The sequence below is a fragment of the Aptenodytes patagonicus genome, chromosome 1 (assembly GCF_965638725.1).
Source record: "Aptenodytes patagonicus chromosome 1, bAptPat1.pri.cur, whole genome shotgun sequence".
In the NCBI taxonomy this organism is placed as follows: Eukaryota; Metazoa; Chordata; class Aves; order Sphenisciformes; family Spheniscidae; genus Aptenodytes; species Aptenodytes patagonicus.
In genome coordinates, this window is record NC_134949.1 from 39,800,533 (window position 1) to 39,828,293 (window position 27,761).

Below are 27,761 nucleotides of genomic sequence, written 5' to 3' on the forward strand. Positions count from 1 at the left end.
AAATGTCACATACTGGAAACCAGTATCAGGTGGCTTTCAGGTGGAAGCTATGAAGAACTAAAACTCTACAATAAAAGAAGAAAGGCAGGGTATGAAATATATGGATATTAAAACACTTTAAAATAGGAGTAAACCCTCTTGCTATATGCTGCTTTATTGATCCAATTCTACAAACATTTTCACATGTAATTACCAAAAATTAGGACACATAAGAGTATCTGCAGAATAGTTTGCAAGCTCTTTGTATGAAACTATTTTTTATATGTCTAGAGAGTATATATATTAAATATACTGTGGAAATATTAACAAAATCCGAAAAGCAGCAGTGACATAGAGGGGAGAAGGAGACAAAGAATATGGAAGTACTGGGAGAAAAACACCATATGGGGCAAAGGGGAGAAATTCAGAGGTGAATGTAAAAAAGAAGCTCAAGACAGTGCTGGTCATCCCAACCAGTGTCTGGCACCTGAACTCCTAAATGCCAAAATCCCACTTTCCTAGCGTTTCTCACTGCAGCTGTGAGAGTGGAAAACATGTATGAGAGCTTTCCCCTTGCTACAGGGGGAAAACATGTATGAGAGCTTTCCCCTGGATTTCTGTGACTGTTGTGTTCCAGGGCCTTGGCACCCAGCTTGGCACAAGCAGATTAATCATCAAGGCTGTTGCAGCAGAACTGCCCACTGCATGTCTGTGTGTCACAGAACTCCTCCCAGGAACACCTGGCTATCTTCTTAGCCAGCTCAGTTCCCTAAAGTTGTCCAGGCCTTTGGAAGAATCTGGGTGCCTATGCTTAACCCCTTGCACCTGGTCTTATAATCTTCCACAGAAAAAGGGTTTTCTCTACGGTAGATTGCCATTGAAGGACAAATAATTTTTGCAAAGATCTTTAGATCCCCAAGATCTTTAGGGTCATTTGCCTGTTCTGTTACAGCACAGAAATATTTCCTGCTTTGGTCTCCCTTCACAGTAGTAGTCCATTAACTCTGGGAGATGAGGTTTAGTCCCTACTTTCCCAGCCCTTTCTTACTAGACATTTGAATAGGAAAAAGGAGCTGTAGATGAACTGTGAGTAGCTGCAGAATGGGAAATTGATACAACTGATGCACAGATGGAGCCTAAATGCTGAGGCTAAACAGCTGCTTTCCATGTTTTAGGTAGCCTTTGTGAGAGCAAGGGACAATCCTTGAGGATCAATGGAAGGAACAGGTCAAACAGGGCCATTAAGAACATCAGTGAATAAACAGCATTTATCACATCCTTAACATTCATTAATATGATTATGTCATATTGATAAGGTACTTTGACAATCCTGTCAGGTTATTGCCAAGGGAGAGCAAGATGACTAGTTATGTTCTTTGTGGAGATGCAAGTACAGAAGAGCTATACATGTGGACTGGAGGAAATAAATCACACAATCAGCCATAAATAGAAATGAAGGATGCAAGTTCTGACATATTTCAGAAATTTAAAGCCTCCAATTCCAACTACTGCTAGAAGAAGAAATCTGGGAAAAGATCACTCAAGATGAAAGTATGTGTGGCCCACTACAACTATATCATAATGAGGCTGTCTGGATGTTAGAGCAGTTAAAGAAGAACCTCTGTATATGTCATGTGTAAATCTCCTTCCCTTCAGATCTTTTTTAAATCACAACACTAATATACCACTGGAAATATATAAATAATTAAAGAAACAACTTTACTGCATATAAATTATGCTATGCAAACTTAAAGGATCACAAGACCACATGCTTCAAGATGACTGCCTCTCCAGTATAGACTGTTTTCTGTGTAAAGCTCAATATGCTTGAGATGTAAAGCACTGTCTCACAGACTGCTTTGCCAGCTAGGTAAAAGGAAAACTTGGTACAAGTTTGTAGCTGTCTGGGATTTATCGGTGAATTTATTTTCTACTCTGCCAGCCTGTTATTCTTGTACGTATATCACTGGTTCTTGATCTAGAAAACCTGCCTTTTTCTTCTGTGTCTTTCCCATAAGACAGTCTTTCTGTCAGACCAAATACAGCCACCATTTTGAAGTGGAAAGGGCAAGAGGACTGAATAACCACTGTCTGGACATAAAGTTACACAGTGATTTGGGTTTGCTTGTTCACAAAGCAAGCAATGCAGTGCACACAAACTCACTATTAGGAGCCCATGGATTCAGTCCTCTTCTTAGTTTGGGTCTCAAGTGGAGTTCGGGTTGATTTGCTGACTGTCATTCAGGATTTCTGTTTCAGTGGCATAAATGCGTTCCTTACGTAGATGCTGTTGTTTCATGTTTGTGTTTAAACAAGTACTAATTCACAGGCAGGCAACTGGCCACTATAAAAAAAAAACTTCTCTTCTTGCTTGGCAACAAGTACTTGCATGCTAGCAATTAGATGGTGAGGTGACATTTGATCAGGATCCACCTGAATCAAGAGAGGGCATATAAATAAGGAAAAAATGTAGACTGGGTAGCCAGGAAAGCAATGCGTCTCTTCAGAAGGGTGACTTAGCAAGGTACAGCAGTTTATTTCAGGAGGTATATAAATCCATGCCTGATTTGGGGGAGATTTGATCTCAAGGAAACTCCTCTCCTCGGCAAATCCACTTCCAAAATGGGCTTTGGAATATACGTCCAAGATGGATAACATAGCCCTGTTTGTGATGGCAAGGGACTCTTGGAGGGGAACTACTCAAATTAACCTTCAAGGTTTCAAGTCGAGGCTACCCCAGACACTAGTAATGCCTCTAGTAAATGCTCCACAAACTACTTGTCTGGCTATTGGCATTATTGTTTAACTGTACACGCTGCAAGCTGTATGTTAAAAGCTGTATTGGCAAAGCTATGCTCTCAAAAATAGAGAGCCATTTGATACCAGCAGAAAGGTGACTGTAATTCACAAGCAAAACCAATTATATTAGCCAAAGGAGAGTGCTGAGGCGTTTTTCAGGAATGGATAGCTCTTTCTGCGTCAAGTAAAATCATACACCGGTCAATAAGGTTACATCAACCAATATTAAATTGTGGAGCAGACCACAAGAATGTCTGCAATGGAGGATGGTATAGCAACTTTGTGGTCTAAAATAAAGGATATTATTCCTTGTATAGCAGGCAGCTAGAAAGCAAGCATAGGAGCTGGGAGCATGCAGGGGAGATATGGACAAATGGGTTCGCAAGGCTGGGACAATTCTAGGAGGTACATGATCAGATGCATAGAATGGGTCTGAGTTAAGTAGCTGCTTGTGTAATATAACACCCTGCTGCGTTTTGTTGTTAGTAACAAACAGTTCAAATAACAGCCAGACAGTTAAAATAAACCTTTTGTCTTCCCCTCCTCTAACCCAAACTGCAGCCTGACTTTAACAGTACTTTCAGGCCTGACCTCATCAGCAACTGTAGTTCTGTCCATGTGTGGCATCCCGGACGGGATTTGGATTGCATGCTGCGTTTGCCCTCAGCCTCTCCTAGATCTAGGTTGTCCCTGAATCCATTTCAGTGTTTTCTCAGGAGTGTCTGAAAGACATCTCAGTCTTCTACATGAGTCCTATTAGCCTGTGCACACACCCTTCTGGGTCACTCCCTTGAACAGAAATGTGGTTTGTGCTGGACTGAATAGTACATTTGAATGACAAATGAACACTGAATTAATAGAACAGTTCTAAACTGACCTGGGGTCATCCTAGTTTGCTTAAACAAGGCAGATGACTATTGCTAAACTGAGGCTTTCTCTGATCTAATTACATGCAATCAAGTACTCCTACAGAAGGAGAGATCACTGGATTATTTAATTTTCACAGCTACAGATTAGCAAAGCAGGAAATGGTCACAGTCTAGCCACATACTTCACCCATGCTTAACAAGAGTAGAAGAAAAACACGTTTCTTCACTCAGTGATGTTCCTAACCGAAACTACTGAGAGTAAGAAGAGCCTTTTCCTGACATTTTTCCCTTTTCCAATGGACATTTTCCATTGGTTCTTTAGAATTGCTCCATGAGCTCCAAAAGCGAGGAGTAAACAGAAAACTAGAGGGGAAAAAAAACACCCAAACCTTTCATTCTGTGTTAGATACTGAGCACTCCTAAGCAGAAGTTCAAGATAGCTGTTTTATATTTTTGCCAGTTGGCCTCCCTTCAGAAGGCGTGCACTATTGTGTTGTTTAATTTTGCTTGTGGATGACTGAGCTGCTACCAAATAGGAATCACATTTGGGCAGACAGGCTACCAATGTCTCCCAGATGTATGAAGGAATGTGTACACCAACTAAACAAAAGCAGAACTTCTGTCTTCTGATGTGGGATTGTTCCAGCTTCGGGTGGTTTTGAAGAAGCTTGTACTTAACGCTCGCAAGAGCAGGGCACACCTGAACTGAGTCCCTGCAGGAGGGAGGTAAGAGCTTGTGAACGGCTGCTAGAAAAACATTTTGTTTGAGGCCATCTTTGCCAGTCCACCTGAAGTCATTTTACATTTTTCAAAATAAACAAGGTTGAATCTGAAGTTACAGAAATGTAGGAAACCGCCCATCTCATATCCAAACCACCCATAAAATACTGCAGATATTTAAGCCCAGGGTGCAGATATAGGTGAAGCTGCAGAATGCCTGCCGTGCCACCCAGCCCACAGAGCAGCTGGGATTGTTGGAAAGGGCAGTGCAGCCCTGGGCAGCTCAAAAACACAGCTCCTGCGCACCAGAAAAACACAAGTTTAACAGCAAAGTACAGCTTAGTGTTCCCTGTTAAGTAGCTGCGACAGCATCCCGTGTGGTCTTTGGGTTCCCACCGCTGCTACGAGCCTTGCTCTTGACTCCTGCCTGTCATTACTGTCCGTTCAAAATTGCCCCCAGGAAGGCTGCGTCCCTTTTTCATTTAGTAGAATATGGGTGTCATTTATAGTAAGACATTTCCGGTGGTGGTACTGTAGGTACTGACAGACCTCTCCACTGGGATAGGTCTTAGCTCATGAAGTCTAAGTTCTCTGAACCGAATATGCTATTACTGGTATGAGGATTTCTTACCAACATGCTTTTTCTTACACAACAAAACAGGAATGTCAAGAAAACAACAAAATTCTTTCTCTTGTATTTGTACAGAAGTGTACTGACAGACTGTCTGGCATGTGGGGTCATGGCTGCAGCAGACAGGCCTGGCAGAAAGCCCCGTTAAGCCACACATGCCCCAGCTGCATTTCAGCATCTTTTTTCCATCCTTTTATCTTGCCATGCCTGACAATCTGCAGCACATGACTGATCACAACGTTGTGTCACACTAATAGAGATGCAGTCTAAGGCTTCGGAAAGGATATATCAGCACAGTGTAAGGCCCCAGAGGCTTTTTTTGAATTCTATTTTTTTTTTTTGTCCGGGAGCAATTGATAGACAGCACGTGAGGTTAACTCATCTGATAGCCAAGAAACAGCAAACGGGTCAGAGATGAGACCTGACAAACCCTGGCCACCCATGCCTCCGATCAGCATCTGGGAACTTCGGATCATTTCATGTAAGTGCTGGATGCTGACTAGGCAGCAGCCAGGAAAGGGTAAGCAGGATATGCTGGGGGAAAAAAAAAAAAAAGAATTACGGTGAGGAACAAAAATCTGAAATGGAAGTCTTTAACGGTCCATCCGTTCACTTGAGTTGGGCACCCCGCAGCACAGCGACCCATCTCTCCTCTGGCACAGACACCTATAGGTAGACTAGATCCATCTCATGAAAGAATTCAGCTTCCAAGCATTAAACAATGAAATGTCTACAGTTAGAATCTGAATTTATATTAAAAACATCATACCATGTTAGTTAACCACAATGTAAAGTGGGTATCTCCAGTTAAGGCACTTGGGCTACATCTGCTCCAGATATTTTCTGAGCATGATAAATAAAATACACAGGTGGGGTCTTACTGTAGCGATGTCTCCTTTTCTTTTTAGGACCTTGAATTAGTGGCGAAGTCAGCTTTCATAACTATACAAGCTTATTACTCACCCTTCAAGTAAAACTTTTTAATTATATTTGTCCAGAATTATCAAGCATAAGAAAATGATTATGTATGTTGAAGACACAGCATGTGCTGTATTAGTGAGAAACTAGTGACAAACGGGACAGAAGTGGTGCAGCACTGCGTGTCAGAAAATATCCCCCTATCTCCCTAAGCAAGCACAGACAGCGTGTTTTACCTACTCACAGCCTCCCCTTACTTGAGATTAGTCTGTCTGAGAAAAGAGGTAAGATTGTCCTTGAAGACTGATAAAAATTCTAGACAGAACCTGTTGGGTCTTTTTTTTATCCTTAGCAGTTGATGAGTCGCTAAGGGAAGTTATTATTTAAAGAATCCCAATTTAATCTCAAAGTCATTGGTCACAAGATGCTTATTGGTTGAGAAGTGGAAAAAGAAAGTCATAGTTCCAGTTTGGTAAGTCTTGGACTGTAGAAAATTTATTGCTAATTTAAAAAGCACCTTAATTCCCACACAGCCTTAGCAAAATGATACTGTGCTTAAGACAAGGCTCAATAATGTGATATATTTTTGGGAGAACTACATAAACACTCTATTTTTGTTTTGCTTCAGTTCAGTAAAATGCATTCTGTATAGGAATTAAATAGTTTTCATGCCATAACAGGACAAGATAGAGCATCAATAACACTGCTGTTCAGTATTACATCAACTGAATGTAGCCATTCGGTTCTATCCTCTTGCATTTTTGTATAGACGTAATTTTCTCCTAATGATGAAGCTTTCTAGCTAAGGATCTCAGTAATTGGGGTGCTGGGTGGAAATGAGCAGATATCTGACTTTGCCGGTGGCCAGGCATTCCACTTAAACCAGATTTCTGTCTGCCTTGAAACTCCGGTGCTAACAGGAGGTGAGCACGCTTTGCAAAATTCTGGCAGCTTCTCGGCTGTCCCTCACTAGACCTTGAGCTTTATGCTCTAAAGGGATAACAAGCTCGTCTTGAAAATCCGTCATTACACAAATATCTAGGTTTAAACCATTGCTGGAATTTTTACAAGGTGCCACGGTTGCTGAGAATCTATATTTGGCCAGCGGACATGTCCAGGCAGTTATCCACTGCTTGTTTGGACAAGTTAGTTGTCATGGAAAATTAGCATTATGCTTACTCTGCTCTAGCATATCTTTAAACACTATCTGCAGCGCTCATGTTCTTTAAGAAATCTTTTCACTATTCAAATCTAATTTTAAAATGTCACCATGGGCAACAAAAAAACCTGAGAATTAGAAAAGGGAGTCAGACTGAAAACTAACCAGTTCTAGTTGAAGTGTAGCAATTAATAAGTACCTATCAAAATAACATACTTCCAAATACCCTACACTTCAAAGATATTCAAAATTATAGAATGGGAGATGACAGGAATATAGGACAATATGACGGCATCCAATTCTCTTTGGATGTAAAGTTTTCTCCTAGTTTCCTCTCCCAAGTATCAGTGAAAAAACAACTTAAAAGGCACAAATGAGCATTCCAAATCAAGCTAGTATCCGAAGGTGTAGTTCCCCATTAGCCAGGCAAGCAACACTTATTATTGCATCCCTGAATTTATGTGGACTGTAAGCAAGAGTCTCTGCCTTTATTAACCTCCTAATAAATTGACATAATGAAGTTTTCTATCACTAACATATGCTGCAGCTGGATTTACGGAAGTACAAGGTTGCCAATCAGAAGTCTTAAGGCTGTTTATCCCCAAACAAGGTCTGATGTTTCAGAACCAGTGCTCACGAAGCAGGGGGCCAGAGGGCTGCCACCGACGGGGGCTGCACGGCCTCGCCCCATGTCCACAGGGTTGCGCCTCAGAACTGCCGGATGCGTCTGAGAGGAAGTCAGAGAGATGTTCAACATCAACAGAAGATTTTTTTAAATTTCTAGTTAAGTGAGGATCTGTAGGGAACATTCATATTCTTTTAGGCTCGCTGTCAGCAACAAGCCCTGCTCTTGCAGCTCTGTCTCCTCAATGCTTCACGTCCACAAGCCACATGTTTTGTTTACCACAGCCAGACGGTTTTTGTGCAGTGGCCGTAAACACAGTCGGGACGGGATAAAAGGGATAGACAAGAGCAAGGACGCAGACGAGAAAAGAAAAAGCCGCCGGCAGAGCACAGCCCGAGCCTCCTGCTTCCCACAGCCCCCCGGCGCGGGTCTCGCAGCGCCTGCTGCTGCCAGGCCTTCGCTCAGTTTGTCCCTCATCCCGGGTACCGCTTTTCTGTTCCGGCCGCCGCCGCGGCCCGGGCTCTGGCTCTCCATCCCATAACGCCCCGGGGCCGGGCGGCCAGGCTAGCACGGCCCGCAGCCGCCTGTGTGAGAGGCGTCGCCTCCCGCCCGCGCGCGGCGCTCCGCGGCCGTTGCCCCGCTGCCTGCGCGCGGCGCGGCCGTTGCCCTGAGCCCGTTAGGGGGCGCTGGAGAGACCAGCGGGCCGCGCGGCGCAGCGGCTAAAATGGCGGCATTGGGCGCGTACCGCGCTGCGGCGTGGTAGGGCCCCCGGTCCTCCGCCCGCCCCGGGCCGGGCAGCGGAGCGGGCGCGGCTGGCGGTGCGTGGGGATTCCCGGCTCGCTCGGGGGCAGGGGCTGAGGGGTCGCTCGGGGCTCGCTTTTCGCGCGTGGCGGCCTCGGTGCTGGGGGAGGGGCGGCTGAAGCGCGGCGGGGCCACTCGCTCCGGGCGCGGCGCTGAAGCGAGCGCCGCGGCTTCCGCCCGCGGGGGGAGCGAGGCCGGCGTCGGGGGGGGGGGGGGGGGGGGGGGGGGGAGGGGGGCAGGCGCGGAGACGGGCTGTTTCTCCGTACCGCCGCCCCCCCCCAGCTTCTGGCGGCCGCGGTGAGTCAGCGTCGGCCGCCGCCCGCCCCCCGCGGTGACTCGGCAGCGCCGCCACTCCTGGTCATGCTCAGGCATGTCGGGCCGTGGCCGGCGGAGGAGCTAAGCCCCGACTTGCCTCCTCTTGGCAGCGCTATATAAGGCCCGGCCCGGCCCGACTCGGCCCAGATACCCGCCGCCGGAGTCCGGCGTGTGGGCTGGACAAGGGCACCGAGGTGAGTGGGCACCGCCGGGGTGGCGCCTGCACCCCCCAGGGTTGCGGAGCGCGGCCCTGCGCCTGCCCTGGGGTGTCCCTGCGCGGGCGGGAGCCCGGGTTGTGCAGCTGTGTTCCACATTTTGAGGTTGCTCTCCCTTAAATTGCAGGCAAATGTGCAATACCAAGATGTCGTCCCTTACGGATGCCTCTTCTGTCACCACTTCGGAGCAAGAGGTGCTGGTCAGTAGCTCTCTTGGATGCGCGAGTTTTTCATGCTTTTTGCAGAGTTTTTATCTGCTAATTCAGAAGGGCCACTTTGCTCAGCGAGCGATGGTTAGAGAAAAGCCAGGAAATCCGGTGAGGGTGGTCACTCATTGATCCTGTAATTGTGAAGCAAATCTTTCTCATTCGTGGTTGAGAGTTGAGGGCGATGGTTTAGGTTTAGACTGTTTCCTGGAGACCTTTGATGGTCAAGTTGCTTTCTTTTAATAAAAAGGATCTTATGGTCCCATTTGATCATGGTAAGTATTTTGTGGTGGAAATTGTTAACAGTTCGTAACTGAAGAGTTATGAAAGATCTCCGTTGTGCAAAACTTACACTGTTTGTGAAATAATCTTGTCATTACAACTGAAGGTTTTCGAATTTGGCATTTTCATTTTCTCCTCTATTGGAATTCATAAGCAAGTTGTAATAAGAGTCTTCGTTTGTGTTTATGGCTTTGCATATCTAGGCTTCCCATGATACAGTGACAGTCGTGCTGTCCTGACTTTCTATGTAAGTTTTCCTGAGGATGGAAGCCTATGTGTTACACCTGAGATGTGGGTTAAAAACGGCATGTGTACAATGACGGTTGAACTGGATTACTTTTTGTGGAAGGGTAAATCTTAAAAGTGTGGACTGATAGCAGAACTTCAAAAAAGCGAAGTAAACCGAACAGCAGACTGTTCAAAGTTGATTTTTTTTTTTTCGTTTTTTTCTTTTTTTTTTTTTTTTTTAAGTCGTCATAATGTGATGCTACCATCTGCAGTCAGATCTGCGCGGCAGAAGAACTTCATACTTGCAGGAGTCGGGGAGAGAGGGCTGGGGAGTAAAAGGATCTGAACCCGTGGGTCTAGATGTGGATTCAGAGATCTGAAAGTGTGCTTTGCCTTTCTATGCTCAGCTGTCATTAGTAGTTTAATAAGTTACTGTTTGCTTCCTCTGTGAAACTGTAATATATGCCGCATGCTTTAAATAATTCAGCACTTAGGAAGGGGTGAGTAGACATCTAACGTTGTCCACAAGCTTGTTTATTGTTTTCATTATGTGTGATTCTTGCAACTAATCTCTTGCTAATGCACTAAAACTTAACGTTGGTTTTAGCAGATACTTGAAGTGGAATGTAGGGAAGTTCCCGTCCTTTCCCTTAAGCATTTATTCCATCTCTCCCGGACTCCTGCAAGTATGAAGTTCTTCTGCCACGCAGATCTGACTGCAGATGGTAGCATCACATTATGACGACTTAAATTATTCACACTTTCCTATAAAACGTTTCTTTTCTGTAATATCTTTTCTTATTTGAGGGAATATATTAGGATAGCTAAATATTAGCCTGTTCTTAGAATAATTATGCTGCTATTAAAGTTGGCAGTACTAGAATATACTGCACTGGGAACCGTCAGTGGCTCTACAGGCATTTTCTTTGCAGTTGTGGCAGCCTCTGCAGCTTGTTCTCATCTCCTGCACTGGTACTGGCAGAGCTGTTTGTGGAACAGTGCAGTGAATGCGATCAAGACACTGGTCTGGTGAGAAGGAAAAAAAAAAAAAGAGGGGGGAAAGTGATTTATTTATTTATTTATTTAACTTTTCCCTCCTCTACCTCAAAAATTGTCATAGACTGGCTGCAGAAACAACTCTGCTGGCACAGTGGGTGGGTGGGAGGCCATTGCAGAGATAGGAGTGATTGAAATACGATGAAAAGGACAGGGTGTGCTTCTGCCAGCTAAGAAAAGTCTTCAGAGGTAAAGCAGCCCAGCTGGCAAATGCAAAACCACAGCCCCAGAAACTGTCACAGGAAGAGACTAGGAAAGAGGTGGACCAGTAGTGCTTTGCTTTGTGACTTGCACTCTAGACCTGACAGTTAGTCACAAAGGTCCGTTTGCCTTCCTCCCTCCCTCCCTCCGTCCCCTTTGGGAGACACTGTAATGACTGAAGGAGTGAAGCTGAATTCCCCAGGACCCTGCCCTGTACTTGGAACCACCAAATGAATCCTGTAGCTCAAGTCGAGGAATCTGTATGTACCAATGAAAGATTGGGGTTTGAGCTAAGGTGTACAATGTACGAGAAGTTCAGTATGATTTGGTTCGTGTTATTTTCTTTTAAGTTTAGCTTTGCAAAGTAGAGAACTTGGATGTGGATAGGTTTTAATGTAGTTGTGTGTTTGTGTATTAGGTTAATACAGAAGGAGGAAGCCAACCTGTGTAAATAGTCTTTTGTTTGGTGAATAATTGGTGCATACTGTTTTTCTTCTTCCCCACACAGGTTAAACCAAAGCCACTATTGTTGAAGTTGTTGAAGTTAGCTGGTGCAGAAAAGGACACTTTTACTATGAAGGAGGTGAGAACTTTTGATCACTAAAGGTAGATTACAGTGAATACAGATAGATTGTTCTTTTGTTTTGGGTGAATGGGGGGCAGTGTAGTTCACAGCTTATCTAGAAGATATTGGGACAAGGTATTGTTTTTATTCTCCTGCTGACTTGTTAGGTGGAGTTTAGCAAGTTTCTCAAAATCTGAACAAAAGTATCTGGTGGTCAGTAGAATAGCAGAGTACTTGGGGAACGATAGATCAAAATCTGCAGCTCAGAGGGAGTTTCAGGCAATCAAAGTCAGAAGAGCAAATCTCAATGAATTTAATGTGTTTTCTCTTACACTTAAACTTAACAACAGAACCTGGGTATTTAATGTCTGTGTATGTTATTTATTTTACAGGTAATATTCTATCTTGGACAATATATTATGTCTAAACAATTATATGATGAAAAACAGCAACATATTGTACACTGTGCAAATGATCTCCTGGGGGATTTATTTGGAGTAACAAGCTTTTCAGTAAAAGAACACAGGTAAAATCGGATTTTTTTCTGAGAGTCTGGTTGTGAAATAGCGGAGAACATAATGCGTATGGCCTTTTTTAACTCTTTGCATCTTCAAAGATGGTAAGCTCTCTTTTATAATTACATGTAGCTAACTTGCAACATCTCTTTTCTTTATCCCCATTTAAGGAGACTATATTCAATGATTTCCAGAAATCTGATAGCAATCAATCAACAAGGTAAGCTAGTTTGGGACGACCTTCTGTTTTGGGAAATAGTAGTAGGGAAAATATAACTTTAATGCATCTTGCATGTAGCGATCAGATAACGTCGATCTCTCCATAATTAGCTATTTGGCTTTACACACTACTGTCCAGAGCCATCACAAATAGTGAATCAAAGCAAACGCTGTTTCTTCTGGGTGAGAAAAAAGAAGAAAAATCTGAACAGCATTTGGGTAGTTTTGTCTGACTAGAACCAGAACAAGCACAATCAGAGCTGAACACAAAGAGGACTAAATTGAAAAGTTAGTCGTTTGTTTGTATTTCTTACAGATAAAGCCCTCAACAACGTAAAAAGTTTAATATTAAAAATTAGCTTCTTGAACTGGTGCCAGCAGTGAAGTCAGGGCAAATGCTTTTTATTCTTTCTGTTAGTGTTCTGTTTTAATTTTCAAAACTGAATGTGGAGTACATTTAGAACTGGTCACCCTCAGCTATACTGAGTCATCTTTTAAAAGGTCTGTATACTTAAAAAAAGTAGCTTTGTGGTAACTTTGTGGATAGCCACTCCATAAATGGAGAATCGTTACATACAGTCATCTTTCCTGCAGTATAAAAATGCTCAATATAGCTGTAATTTTTGGCTAATACAAGGAGTGAACCAGAAGTTAAACAATGGAAGCCATTTTGTAAATTGGCTTCTAAATCCATATTAGAAATCCCTTTGTTTCTGACTCTTCCTGAAGGCAAGTGTTCAGCTGCTGAAGATGGGAAACATGCTCTATTACCCCTTACTGTTATGCTTGCAAACTTAAATTATCTCTCAAATTCTTTTCTTGAAAGATAACTTATTAATTCAGGGTCAGTCTGGTAGCAAGCATATCTAACTAACAACAGTTAACTTTTCTTCTATTTAATGAACTTAATTTTTCTTCTATTAATGTCTTTTTAATTCAGTGTTTCCATAAGATGATAGCTAGTAAAATATACTTTGGAGAGGAAGAAGTGTAAAATATTTTCTGCCTGTATTCTTTCATATCTGCAGAATCCCAGCTAATGCACAGCCTTCATTTGAAGGCATTTATAATATTCTGAGCTGCTTTGCAGTCGAGATTTCTTCTTCCTCCCCGCTTTCCCACTTCAGTAATGTTACAGGGAAAGTGCTGCACACATCTGAAAAGCAAAGGAATGGGTTTTTTTCCATTGTTGCAAAACGTCTGGATAGTAAGTTCTGTTTAGAATTTACTGTGTAAATGCAGTGTGCAGTTAACTTCTCTCCTTTGCTTTTACTCTAATGTTTTTGAGCCTGAAATTGAATTTTTCTGCTGTGCTGTATTATGGTGGTGTGGTTTGGTTTGGTTTCAGACTCTATGCTTGCTGACACACCTGAGGATGATGCCAGATTTCAGCTTGAAGAAGAAAATGTTCTAAAGGTGATTTCTTTTTTTTTTTTCTTTAAATAAATGTTCTGAGATGTAAGTAAATTCTGTTTAGTTTTGTGTGATGATGTCAATGGTTTAGATGCAGTTAGTTGATTCTAGCCTTTTACCTCATATTTGTGCTCAGGCTTACTCAGTATTTCTGTTAACCAGGAATCTATGCAAGAGTTAGAAGAGAAGCAGACTTCATCAAATGTGACTTCCCGACCAACTACATCTTCTAGGAGGAGAACGCACAGTGAATCTGGTATGTGCAGATTTATGATGCAGAGCTTTCAGTAGCATGGCCACTTAGGGAAAAAAAGTACGTTCTGTTGCCTTACTGAGTTTGAAACATGCTGTGAAATACTATGCATGTTTCTCTGCTTATCTAAAACAAAATGTTCAGTCTGGAAGAAATACGCAATTCCTTGCATTGCCTCAGTATCATGTTACAGTTCAGATCTTTAGAACTGTTAGCAAGATGATGGAATAACTTGTTCCACAGATCTGTTAAACTTGTTCACATCAGCAGGACTTAATCAGTTGTGTTGTCTTTGTGATGAGAACACTTTTGTTTGTAAGAGGCTGATGTAGTCAAATTCATTTCAGTTCCCTCTGTAGACAGCCACAAAATCTTACATTTTGTTCGCTCTCTAAAAGCGGTTTTCATTGGATTTCAGTTGGTGGCAAAGACATCAAAGGTCTGGTAGTAACATGGGATGATTTTGGATATATTTAGGTACCTGACCATTCCTTAAGCACTTTTTTTAAAAGTTTGGTGACTTAAGCATCGTATTTGTCTCCTCTTTCTCCTTACTGTGGTTACTCAGTAATCACTGGCAAATACATTTTCAAAATGTGGAATGTTTCCTCCAATAATTAGCAAATAACAAGCTGGTCAGCATAAACCTGAATAACTTCAAATTTCTCAATGGAAGTGTTCTCTACAGTTCTACTTAAATACTATTCTGTGGAATTTCTTACATTAGTTTGTTCCATCACTTACTTCTGTTACCTCATGACTTGACGGTTGTAATTACCTGGGCAGTGATAACCTTCTGTCGCTGCATAGAACTTTTTCTTCAGTTGCTCGGGAACATTTTTCAGTTCCTCAGCTTTTCTGTAGTGTCTTTTTTGTGTTCATCGTAGGCCACTGTTATGTTAGTCAGTCCAGAAACTGTGCTGCGTTGCTGAGCGGTTTGCACTAAATTAAAAGAACATTTTAATGTTGTAACAAAAACTGGTGAAAGGATGGAAAGTCTCGGTTAAACATCACAACCTGTAATATTTAGGCATGACCCAGAGCACATAAGGTCCTGTGTTGTGCTTACTTATTGTAGGTTTGATTATTAACTCTTGTCTTTGCATCCATTTATTAGTTTGTTACAACCTTAAAAGTTCTTTTAATATAGTGTTTTTATATACACTTTTTTTCTAATTTATAGGAAATCTTCCTTTTAAACCACTATTCTTGTTAAATTGGGATGGTAGCGGCTCCTTTGGAGCCGCTTATATAGTGTATAGAAACCTTGTGGTGATACAGTATCAGTACAGCATGGAGCCATGACAACTAAATGAGGACAACGATGGACAGGAGCAACCCTTGGGCCTGGGGGCACCAAATTTGGTGGGGCTCTCAGGGCGAAAAAAGAAAAGAGAGGGGCTGAGCCAAGAAGCACCAAGGGAAAGTAAGAGAAGTCTCAAAGTATGTACAAGTGTTTTGTTCTCTTTTCTTTTACAATGAAAGATTCAAGACTTGAAGACTCGTGGATTGTCAGGGTGTGTTTTGCAAGGCAAGGGAGAAGCTGGGCAATAGAGGGTGGGTGCAAAAGGCACCTGTAGGGAGGCAGCAGGCTCTTACTGAGGTCTGTTGAACCAAGTTGTCAGGCCTCTTGGGGAGTTTTCACTCCGCTGCGCTTACATACTGACTTTGCAATGCCTTTTTAAATAAAATTGTTTCTTACCAAACACTCTAAAAGTCAGTGGAGCTGAATTTTGACTTACCTACCCCTCAAATGCTGTCCCCCTACTCCTTATGCTGCTGCAGGTGGTTGTTTCAAAATGTGATGTATTTAAAAAGCATTGTCTTTTTGCCTTCAAACCAAGCATATTTAATAAGCACAGCTTAAAGCAATGCTTTCAGAGTTCAGTTTTTACATAGTAGCCTTGAAGATTTTCTTGCTAGTGTGTGGTGAAAGTCATAATGGTTTGTTACAAAAATCCTGTTGAGTAAATACAATTATATATAGTGCAACTGTTAACTAATACATTAGTTGAGGTATCTGAAACTTGAACCTGAACTTATCTTGCCTAGCATGAGGTCCTTTGTATGCATGTGACATGGGAGCTAGTTGCTGTGTCTCCCTGCAAATTCTGGGATGGGCTCAGAAGCCCTCTGAAAGTGCCTTTCTGTCTACTGACTGTAGAGGGAGCTAGGACAATTAAGATCCTAACTGTATTCCTTAAAATTAGAAGGGGTTTAATGTGTCATGTGTGAAGTGGAGTAAGAATGCTTCCAAATTCGCAACTATTTTATTTCCTGCATGTGGAGACTGCCATTTACAAGCTGTACTGATGGGACAAGTGGGGAAAGCCAAACCCTGAAATACTGGTGTCAGGAATGTTTCACACTTCTCATGTTTCTCAGTGTTACTGTGTCTTTTTTTAAATAAGTTTTTGGTGCCTTTACTTTTTTCCCCATAAAATAATACTGAATGACTTTATTTTTCTTAAATTCCTATATAAGTAAATTATATTTTAAGCTTCTGTTAAGAATGTTCAAAACTGCACATTGCATAGATGTTTTTGGAGTAATAAAAATTCTTGAATGTGCCCAGAAGAAAATGCTTCAGACGATCTGCATAGTGACAGAAGAAAACGACACAAGTCGGACAGCATTTCGTTGACGTTTGATGAAAGCCTCTCATGGTGTGTAGTCAGTGGTCTGTGCCGTGAAAGAAGCAATAGCAGTGATTCAACAGATTCTCTCTCCATTCCTGTAAGTCAAAATACATATTTTTGTGGTACAAATTTTGCAGATACCACAAGTACAAATATGCATCTTAAAACACCATGTTCTTAATTAAAAGCAGCAGTTCCTTCAGTGGTGTCTGAGGAGAGAAAAGAGGCTGAAAGAAAAGTTGGTGTGTGGGTGGAGTGGGGTCTTTCATAGATCTGCTGACAAAGCCGAAGTGAAATCGTTAAAAATACTAACTCTGAATATTCTTTAAAAAAAAAAAAAAGACTCTTGCTGCTAGGCGCAGTATTGAAAAAATGTGAGATATATTTTTGTGTTTTAAAATAAGTGTTTCTTAGAATGCTAAGAGAAGAAAAGCAGTCACAGGTGTTCCATAATTCAGAATAGTTGGTGCTTCTGGGCATCTGGTAGTTCCGGTACGGCTTTGGTAACTGTACATAGTAGTGCCCTGATGATGTGCTGTATTAATTTTCCAAGCCTTTACTGGTTTTTTTATTGTTGTTTTCAGCAAACACTTGAGGCAAATTATCTGTGGTTAGGCTAAGTCATGAAGAGCTAAACTAACAGTATTCCTAGTCACATACTGTATTCTGAATTGACAGAACTAATACTGTATCTTCACTCTTGCTATTTTATAATTGTTTAGCCACTTTCTCAAATGAAGGTTAACAGAGTTGATGAGAGTAGAGAATTTAATGACATGCCGCCAAAAGACAGCATCTTCTTGCATCTGTTCTTTCACTTCTTACGAGAGCCTTTGTGAAATAGTAGCAGTAGTCTTCAAGCTGGCTGTAGGTTGACTGCAGCCTCTATTACAGAGCTGACAAAAGGCTTTCACATCTGGCTTTATTTTGACCTGCCTATGATTCGTTTGTCTCAGAAGATGTTCTGTCTAACAGCAGGTGGTGTCACTTCTTCCATAGCTAATTAAACTGAGTAGTTCGGTTTTATCTTAAGAGCTATCTTAACAGTAATGGTTATGGATTTGGACTAGTGAGGCTGAATGTGTACTTTCTTTCTCTTTTTTTCAGGATCTTGATGCCAGTTCATTAAGCGAAAACTCTGATTGGTTTGACCACAGTTCTGTTTCAGACCAGTTCAGTGTAGAGTTTGAAGTTGAGTCTATTTATTCAGAAGATTATAGTCACAATGAAGAAGGACAGGAGCTCACAGATGAAGATGATGAGGTACATATTTGTTTTGTTTGGGGTTTTTTTGACTTGGAGGGGTGAGAGGGGGAAGGAAACTTACAGGAATACTTCATGTTGAGATTCCAACAAGAAGAAGTAACTCTTCAGGTTTATTTCAGGACTGTGTGTGCTATGTCACAAACTGCACCCAGTTGTTCATTAAATCAAATTACATGCCTGTGCAGTTGGGTCACCATTATACACCCACCAGGCAGTAACCAGAATGGTGCTAAGGCTTTCCATAGGCTCTGAAACAGACTCTTGACAGTCTGGAAGAGTCTGTTTGACTTCAGTCACTAGCTGTTGGAGTCGATGGCAGCATGTGTACTTGAGTCTATTCCTGCATGTTTAATTATAGAAGTATGTGTTGAGCTTTGACAACACTTTCAATAATGAAAACTTTCCTGGTAACTCTCAAAGGGGTATTTCTGAATCATTTGCCTCCAGGAATATAAATGTTTCATAGAGATGCTGAAACAATTTTAGAAATTTTCATTAGGAGGCAAGAAGACAGTAAAATTGTGATTACCATCATTTCAAGAGATCTGGATATCTGGAATGTCAGGACTGAAGTGGGAAATTATTTTTTTTTCTGGGTTAGTTTTCTGTTACTTCAAAGAGGTGAATCAGCTCATGGCAAGATTGGTTAAGTACCAGAGGCAGAATTTGCCAGAGACATACGTGATTGTGGTACTGAAGGGCTGAATGGGACTGACTGTACTGATGTACACTGGCTTACAGTGCTGTGGAGCTGCACCCTGAGACAAGACAGTGATTTGGAGGAAGAAAGGCTTGAGGTGTGCCCCTGCCCCCAGCAGCAGTGTTGAGAATTGCAGAATGGTTGAGGTTGGAAGGGGCCTCTGGAGGTCATCTTATCCAACCCCCCTGGCTCAAGCAGAGCTGATTGCCCAGGGCCATGTCCAGATGACTTTTGAATATCTCCAAGGATGGAGGCTCCACAGCTGCTCAGAACTGAGCACTGTGCCAGTGCTTGGTCACCCTCACAGTAAAAAAAGTGTCTCCTGATGTTCAGACAGAACCTCCTGTGTTTTAATTTGTGCCAGTTGCCTCTGGTCCTGTCACTGGGCACCACTGAAAAGAGCCTGGCTCCATCTGCTTTACACCCTCCCTTCAGGTATTTATATACATTGATAAGATCCCCCCTGAGCCTTCTCTTCTCCAGGCTGAACTGTCGCAGCTCTCTCAGTCTTTCCTCATGTGAGAGCTCCTCCAATCCCTTAATCATCTTAATGGCCCTTCGCTGGACTCTCTCTAGTAGCTCCGTATCTCTTGTACTGGGGAGCGCAGGACTGGACACTGCTCCAGGTGTGGCCTCACCAGTGCTGAGCAGAGGGGAGGGATCACCTCTATTCTAGAAAGTGGTGCCTTCTACCTGTCTGGTCTACGTTTTTCTTCAAACTGTGTGTTACAAGTGTGAACAGAATTCTTTTCCCCTAAACCAGTCATCAGATTTTGTGGAGTTATTTGCTAACATAAATTAACTTATATGCGCTATTTATTACATTTCATTAAAAGTCTATCAGAAAATCTATCAGATTAAAAATCTATCAGATTTTTAATTGAATGCCAAAAAACAGTTACATCAATACTTTTTTTATTATTTATTTAAACCAGGTATATCAGCTGACTATTTACCAGGATGAAGATAGTGATGCTGATTCATTTGACGAAGATCCAGAGATTTCTCTAGCTGTGAGTAAAAACTTGACTGGCAAAGCATCATAAGTTGGGTGAATTGACAGAGTAGATCAAGGAGTATAGATGAATTCTATTGTTACCAGTTACCTTTTTTTTTTTTAATTAAATCGACTTTTTTTTGTATGCTTGAAGATTCCAAGACAATATTTTAACTACTGAACATGTGACTATTAAGGAACCTTGCTATTTAAAAAAAAAAAAAAAAGTAAGCTTCCTAATCCATTAAAAAAAAATACTTACCGTTTCACTGACTTAATGGAAGGAAATTATTTGGAGCCTAAGTATCTGACTTTTTGCACAAAATGGGAAAACAAAAACAAAAACCAAAAACCCAAACCAAAAAACTTAGTCATGTATATTTAAAAAAATCTTCCTATAAATCGTAATACCTGGTTTTATTGTCCAGCTTGAATGAAGGAATCCGTAGCATACAGATGTGAAGGCAAACCTGTTTTCAGAACAGTACTGTAAAATTAATAGATTTGGAGGCTTTTTCTAAATTCTGTGAGACATTCTTGAAGTGTGGGAAGAAATTTGGGGGTTTGAGGCAAAGTATGTAGACATAGATGAAAAAAGCACACACTAGAACTAAAAAGCAGTGCGTCTTTTTATTTATACTTGCTTTTCACAGTCGAAGCTTGAACAAAGCTGTTGTCCAAAACTGTCTGAAATGTTCCAGTCCCTTGATGGTCTGTAGGACTGAGGGACTTTACTGTGTGTAAAACATAGGGCTAGCCACCATCTAAAAACATAGCACTGCTTATGTATGGAAAAATATGTCTGAACATTATTTTTAGGAATTAAAATTGGTCTCTGAAGCTTTTGATGTCACTGATGTTATTTAGGACTCAAACCAAAAAGTGCTTCGAATCTTCTAAATAAGTTTTGGTTTGTTTTCTGTTCTCATTCCCCCTACGGCATAGATTATTTCAAAGAAGGGTCTTTCTCCTTAGAAATGAAGCATGTTTTTAATGAGATAGTGGCATATTTTCAGTGTAGCGTATTGAGTAACCTTAGACAGTGATGCAGCCTTCCCCCCCCTCCCAAAATGGCCGATGTTTTCTGTTCTCTAATACTACTGTGTCAGAGTGCCCTCACCCGGCCGTTTTGCACACCAACAGCTTAGCATCCCAGGTTAAATGTCCCTTTAATCTTGAATAGTTTCCATTTCGGAAGTCCATTGTTGAAATACCGGGAATGGTGACCATTTTATCAGAACGAAGTTTTTCATGAGGTTCTCTGAAGACTTTTGTGGTCTGGTTTCTTCAATTTTGCCTAAGAAATAATAAGTCTTTATTGTTCTACCTCTATTTTTATTTCACAAATCTACTGCAAGAAGAGGGAAAGTCAGAGTCTTTTAAAAATCAGACTATTTTAATTCAGAATCATAAAATGGGACCAAACACTGAATAGAATTTTTAACTTGTATACAAGTTGATAGCTCAAGATAACTGTTACTTTGGCAGTAATAAATTGTTTATAATCTCTGAATGCTTGGATTGTAAGCATTCCAAGTAGCTTAAGCTGTTCCAACCTTTAATTCACTGAAGGATTATTGGAAGTGTCCCGAATGTAGCGAAATGAATCCTCCGCTGCCACGACATTGCCACAGATGCTGGGCCCTTCGTGAGGATTGGCTTCCAGATGAAAAGAGCGATAAATTGGTAAAGAGCAAATTAGAAAGTTCCCTCCCCCTAGAGTCTGAAGAAGGTTTTGATGTTCCTGACTGCAAGAAAGTGAAAATGACTGAAGATAAAGAACCAGCTGTAGAGGAGAATGAGGATAAAGCAGTACAAATTTCTGAGTCTCAGGAAAGTGAAGATTATTCTCAGCCTTCGACGTCAAGCAGCATGTTTTGTAGCAGTCAGGAGGACTATAAGGAACCCGAGAAGAGAGAAATGGCAGACAAAGAGGAAAGCATGGAATCCAGTCTGCCTGTTACCAGCATAGAGCCCTGTGTCATATGTCAGAGCAGACCTAAAAATGGCTGCATAGTACATGGCAAAACGGGACACCTCATGTCATGTTTTACGTGCGCAAGGAAACTTAAGAAGAGGAACAAACCCTGTCCGGTGTGCAGACAGCCCATACAAATGATTGTACTAACTTACTTCGGTTAGATGGACGTTGGCTGGTGAGCAGCAAAAGGAACTTCATAAACTGGTTGAGAGAGTAAGAAACTATTTTTGTATGCGTATTGGAAAATAATATTTTGGGTCTCTTCGCATTTGGTATGAAAAGTAATTGCTGAAATAAATGTGCTGGAGTTGTTAGGAGGTTAGCCTAATACTTGTAAGTCAACTTGAAGATTTTAAATCCCTCTCAACAAAAATGACCAATTCCTGTAAACTACCTGCCTTTCTGCGTGCTTTATGTTCCATACAAGATAGTGACATTTGTTTTACTGGATTCAATGCACACATTTAAAAACCCAAATTCAATGATTATGAGAGGAGAGACATGTTGAAGAGTTCGTTAATGTGAGTTTCTCCTCTCAAGAAGATACTGGAATCTGGAGAACCTTGTATCTGTTGCCTGGTGAAGACACCAGGCTCAATCGGAACCCTCTGAATAAGTCAATAAAATAGAATTTTGTCTCCCTCATTCCCAAAACTTAAATTCCTCCGAGTAACCAAATTACAGGGGAGATCTTACGATAGAAAAACACGTAAGGTTTTGGAAATAGAAAAGGGTATTGCGTGTCTTTCACAGTGTGCATTGTAAACTTCAGGGCTGTGTGTGTCCTGAGAAGTCATTGGTCCAAGTTCAGTCTTACAGTTATCTCTTAAACATCCTGAGAAACTGGCTTTTAAAATGCTTTGTGGGTCTGGAGGTCTGTACTATCCTCATTATTTTAGCAGTGTGAGAAAAGACTTGAACAGGCGAGACAAATGAAGGAGGTGCTGTGTAATGTCAAGTCGGGTAATAGTAGGGGACAACCTTACTCTTTCTGCACTTGTTTTTGGCTTCAGCAGTATAGCATGCAGCTTCATCACTACATTCGCTTGAATAAAAATAGGGAGGAAAAAAAAGTCCACCTCCATCTGCAGAAACAAGTAAGTTGTGTAGTTCTAGTTCACATAGACATTCTTTAAATTCAGTAGTCTTTCCAACTTAACGCTGTTTTTCATCTGTATCACAAGAATTCTGAAAATGTGTTGCAAGGTGTTTGGCCAACTGAAAATTGGTCGCATTGGACCTGTCCTTTACTGCTTTTAGCTCTTGTCTCCTCACTGTACTTGTCAGAAACTTTGTGAAACTTACCAGGTTCCTTATTAAGGAGTCTACTGACTCAGTTCTGTGGTGCGTTCAGAGTAGTATAAAAATACCTTAGCTTACAAAAATATTCTCACATGTATCTTCAGGGTTTAGTTAGATGACTCATCTGAGCTGTTTTTCAGATGGAGAGTTTCTGTACCAGTGTGTGTGTATTTATTCCTTTGGAAAACTAGATTACAAGAGGAATTGTATGGTTTCAGCGCCTTTTAATTTTACAGATAGCTGCTGATCATCTGCCCGACAGAGAATGGCAAATAAGTAGTTTCAGCGTCAGGGGAGTGCCAAGAATGGAGACCTAGCCTAAATGCAGGAATTGTGCTGTGTTGCCATCCTGCAGGCTGAGGTCAAACAGCTTGCTTAACACCACCAGTACAAAACTGTTGATGCCTGTGCGCTAGCACAGAGACTTTTACCGCTATAATTGCCTTCATGTCGGAGCTGAAGTAGTTACTCTAGTATAAAGTGTCTGTAAACCGGGGCTGCAAACGCCTTGGAATACAAGGAAGCGCCTAGGAAAAGGATGTAAAGCTGTACAGGAGGGACTCTGTAAACCTTTGGTTGTTACTTGCCTGCAAAGAAATGCCTTCCTAGGTAAAGACTGAATTACCAGGATCAGTCACGATTTGTTTGTACACTTGAGCTCATTTTTGGAAAATGCTACTAAAAGATACTGGTGTCTCTGAAGTTTTACCGTGATTAATTTTAACTGAACAAAATGTAACCCCCAGCTGTATATGTTTCTTCAAATTCTTACAGGCGAGTTTCTTGCCCCTTGCAATTTGTAAAGCCACAGCAGGTAGCTGGAGGTTCTAGAAGTTCTTTGGTCAGCAGTAACCTTTCATGGGTTTCATGGGGTTTGATAATCCTTCAGCCCGAGATAGAGAAAGTCCTGTGGGCAGATGCTTAAATTTTTCAAGTAGGGATGCTTCTAATAGATGGTTACCTGCCTTAATTCACGCATCCTTAATTTTTGATTTGGTAGACTTCAGCGCAGTGAAGCTTGCAGAGGCTCTTCCATTGCACCTGCAGGTCAGAACCCAATAGCGGTCATATCGCAGTCTGGAATCGGCAGCTGAGAGAGGATTGTGGACGTGTATATGCAGGAGAAGCATTGATAACCTGGGGGCCGTACTTAAAAAGCTTTGTCCATTACATCATCTCCTGCATCTTACGCTTTTTCAGTGCGATACCTTCTCTGCGGTCACTGTGATGGTTATGTAACTGCGGTCCTGGGAGAGCAGCTGTTCTTACCTAGTTCCTACTGGGACAAAGTGTACTGTCCCGCTCTTGGCATTCTCTTTCACTTCCCTTAAGTGATATCTCTATTTAAAAAAAAAAACAAACAAACAAACAAAAAAAACCCCACAAACAAACAAAAAAAACCCCAAAAAACTTCAGCTCTCAAAAGAAAAAAAAAAAAAGGCACGTATGGTGGGTGATGATCCTCGGCGTTCACAACCACTCGGCTTTGGGATTTTTCTTCAAAAACAATTTCATCTCCTACTAATGCTTTATGCTTTGGCAAAAGATAAAGTGAGAGCATACAGCATGATGAATTTCCCCTTTTATGATCTAAAATTGTATTTCCCTAGCATGTCTCCTGTGGTGGAGAACAGCCCTGGAAATACCCTCCACTCCATACAGCGCTGAGGAAATGGGTAATTTTGATTTCTGCATCTGTGGCCAAACTACTGTGCCAGAGTGAATCTTTGTTTTGAGTTCTATTTTCTGATAGTAATTTCTAGTGAAACGTTAGGACTTTTTGTTTGTGGTGGTGGTTTTTTTTCCCCAAGGCATGCCTTATCAGTAAGGGAGTGGTGAGCGTGGGTGCCTATTCCAGCTCCTGTAGCAGATGCTGGCAGGCAAGCGTGCCTGCCTGCGGGGTTTGGGGGCTGTGTACGGGACGTTGTGACCCCAGCCCCAGCCAGGACGGGTGTTCAGTCCGAAAGGCTGAAACCCTTGGGTCTGCCCCTGTGCCGTCACCCCAACCTGCGCTCGGTACGTGCCGGGTGAGTGGTGACCAGCCTGGTGTTTGTCACTCTGCTCTTTCTGTCCTGTAAACATGTTTCTGCCCTTGGGTAGCAGCACAGAAGAAATTGACAATTGTCTGTAGTTGACGAGGTCTTTGAGATTCTTATTTAATATCGTGCTGATTTTAATCTTTAATTTATTGCAGTTTGTAAATATTCTTGTGCTTCCAGTTAGTGTTTTGAGCTTTAATTTATTGAATTAGTCTATTGGTACGTGGGTAGATACATAAATAGGTATACTTAGTAAAGCACAGTCACAGGAAACGTATTTAAGAAATTGTAGCATTAAAATAAAGTGAAATACTCAGATTATATTCAGATTAAGAGGGGCGTAGGAAGACTTACGGCTTTGTTCTCTTTTTTCCTTCCCTGAAAATGACGACTGCGTTGAACCTGAACAACATTTCTTAAATAGAGATGGAGGCTGGTGGAGCGTTAGCAGAGTGAAAATGTTTTGATGGTGTTTATTTTCCCTTGGAATGCTTTTGCATCTCCGAGGACAGCCAAGAAGCTAACTGACGGCCTCGTTGTGCTGGTGACATTGGAGGTGATGGTCTGGAAGGTGCGGTGAGGTGATGAGAGGTTTCAAGGTTAATTTGCAACGGATGGTAATTGCTTTTGCATTTGAACACGTGGCCAAGAAAGCTGAAGGGATGGCCGGATGCTGACGAAATGTGACAGTACACAATTTTCAATAATTGTCTTAGTCTGTTCCTTCGTGCACTTCAGGTAGGCAACAGCTAAGTACAAATGCTACAAGAACTCGCATTTCTTCTTTTTTATGAAGTACAATAAACCCACTTTCTGATTAAATTAGACTTTTTCGCTGTGTAGCTATTTATTATTATTGAAATGCAACCCTTGACCCGAGGAGGCGAAATGCAAAGTGAAGTACTCGAGGCAGGTGGCAAAACTGCTTTGTTTCAGTGTCTGACATTGCTCAAAAAGGCTAGAAGCGTTGAATATTAAAATATCTGAGAACCTTTAATATCGCGTCTCCACTTAAGATTTATTAGTTACAAAGTCTGCTGCTTTTGTCCTTCAAAAAACTTGCACAGTTGAAACAGAAGTAGCTGGATTGCTGATTGTATTGAACATCCACGCTGCAAAGATGACGCTTTTTTGCCGAGCAGCGCCCCTTGAATGTTGGTTGCAAAGTGTTGCCAGCGAGGACACAGGAAGAAACGTGTGCCGTGCCGTAGTGCGCAGGAGGCTGCGGCTGCCGCTTCCGTTAGCAAGCTGGTTTGGAAGGGGTAAAAGTGCTACAAAACTTTAACTGATGAAAAGCGTTACAGCGTGGTACAATTTTATCACCGAGTTCTGATTGCTGTGAATTTGCTTAAATGTCGCTGTCTCTGGAATGTGTCTGTGCGGGTATGAAGCCACACGCAAGACTTCAGGCAGATTTTTCCCCTTGAAGACTAATGTGAGGGAAAAACAATTCCTTATTCTTACAGAAAGCGTTGACAAGAGTAGTTGTTTCAGAAAATTGTGTTCTTACAAAAGCAAGATTAGAAAATATTTAGAAGCATAATGAAACTGAATAAATAGGATTAGTATAGGGGTGAAGAACTTTTCTTTCCCATCTTAATCTAAAGCTGCTGTTGTGTTAGGGCGTAACTTTACAAGGAGAGTTTATAATTTTAAAGCAGTTAATTTATTCCGCCAGTTAACCTGCCACACGTCTGGTGGGGTGCCAGTTATCTCAGGAAGAAACGACATTGTGTTGTGCAACACTTAGCCTAAAAAGGAACATTTGCTGATGCGGTGCTTCCCGGGGCAGGGAAGAGCTTGGAACGTGTGTACGGGACTCGCGTTCATACCGGTTCTCAGCTCTGTTGGCCACTCTCGATTATTCACGGTGCCGGCAGGTGGATGCAGGCTTTGAGCGTCTGTAGGGTCACCGATGTACTTTAAGAGAGGACGCTATGTAGCGTGCTTGTGCTCTCGATGCATTATTGTACTTCCAGCCTCGGGGAGCGGGCCAGCGCTTCCCTAGAGCATCAGCCCTCCCGGCTGGCAGGCGTGTGCCTCTGCGCTGGGGGGATTACCTACCCTAACTGAACTTTTCCAGCTCATCCATTCCTGAGTCAAAGCCTTATTTTCTGGAGTTACTGGTCAGTTAAAGGTTACGCAAGCAATCTAAAGCAAAAAAAGAAGAAATTCTCTGAAATGTAGCTAAAGGAATCTTTTAACAATGAGTTGCACTTACTGAACCATGGAAAAAAAGTTGCTTTTAACTGATGTGTGCTTCTTTTTTTTATTTAGCACAGATGCACTGAAAGCTTCAGGTGAACGCCTCTATACGTGTGTGTATGTGTTTGTGTGTATATATATATATATTCTACATGTAAAATTTGTTGGTGATTGATACTTAGAAAGGTGTTGTCTTCCCTTTTGAGTAGATGTTGCTTTAACTTAATGGCCTGACTTTGTTCTTGTTACTGAGCTAAATTAATGGCCGCCAACATGACTATTACATAATCAGTAAAATACCAAATAGCTTGTCCAAAAGCAGTCTTACTTTGTCGTCTGACTACGCATCATTGGAATGACTATTAAGCAGACCGGTTTATAGTGAATTTAAATAACTAGGCAATCTTGCCGCTACTCCTAGATGAACACGCTTTCAAGAACTTGTCACGCTGCGTACCGTCTAGATAACCAGCGCATGTGTTGCCACAGTAGGTAACCGTTAAAATACAAGTACCCGCTCGAGTTGCACAGAGTATAGATACATTTATGAGAAGAATTTTCACGTGTATTGTGTCTGCCTTTTGGTTTTCAGTTTTTCCTTTGCTGAGAAAGCTAAATACTATGTTCTGTCGAAAAGCCTTAAATAAAGATTTGTTTATATAC

General features: G+C 41.8%; 1 protein-coding gene across 5 annotated transcripts; it reads left to right on the top strand.

The window, feature by feature from the left end:
- Positions 1–8,431: 8,431 nt before the first annotated feature.
- Positions 8,432–27,760, top strand: MDM2 (MDM2 proto-oncogene). Of its 5 annotated transcripts, none has more exons than XR_012994836.1 (12): positions 8,432–8,518; positions 9,159–9,231; positions 11,513–11,587; positions 11,962–12,095; positions 12,255–12,304; positions 13,652–13,719; positions 13,879–13,972; positions 16,545–16,705; positions 17,716–17,871; positions 19,510–19,587; positions 21,144–21,765; positions 25,318–27,760. XR_012994836.1 is itself a non-coding variant. In XM_076332546.1 (12 exons), the coding sequence occupies exons 3-12, from the start codon at positions 9,163–9,165 to the stop codon at positions 21,711–21,713; spliced, it is 1,455 nt and encodes a 484-aa protein (XP_076188661.1). In that variant the 5' UTR covers positions 8,432–8,518; positions 8,927–9,010; positions 9,159–9,162; the 3' UTR covers positions 21,714–27,760. The 5 variants fall into 5 exon arrangements, 4 of the variants coding, with proteins under 4 accessions (XP_076188661.1, XP_076188651.1, XP_076188676.1 ...); XM_076332546.1 differs by adding an exon at positions 8,927–9,010 and having other exon boundaries at positions 21,144–27,760; XM_076332536.1 differs by having other exon boundaries at positions 21,144–27,760.
- The last annotated feature ends 1 nt before the right edge of the window (position 27,761 follows it).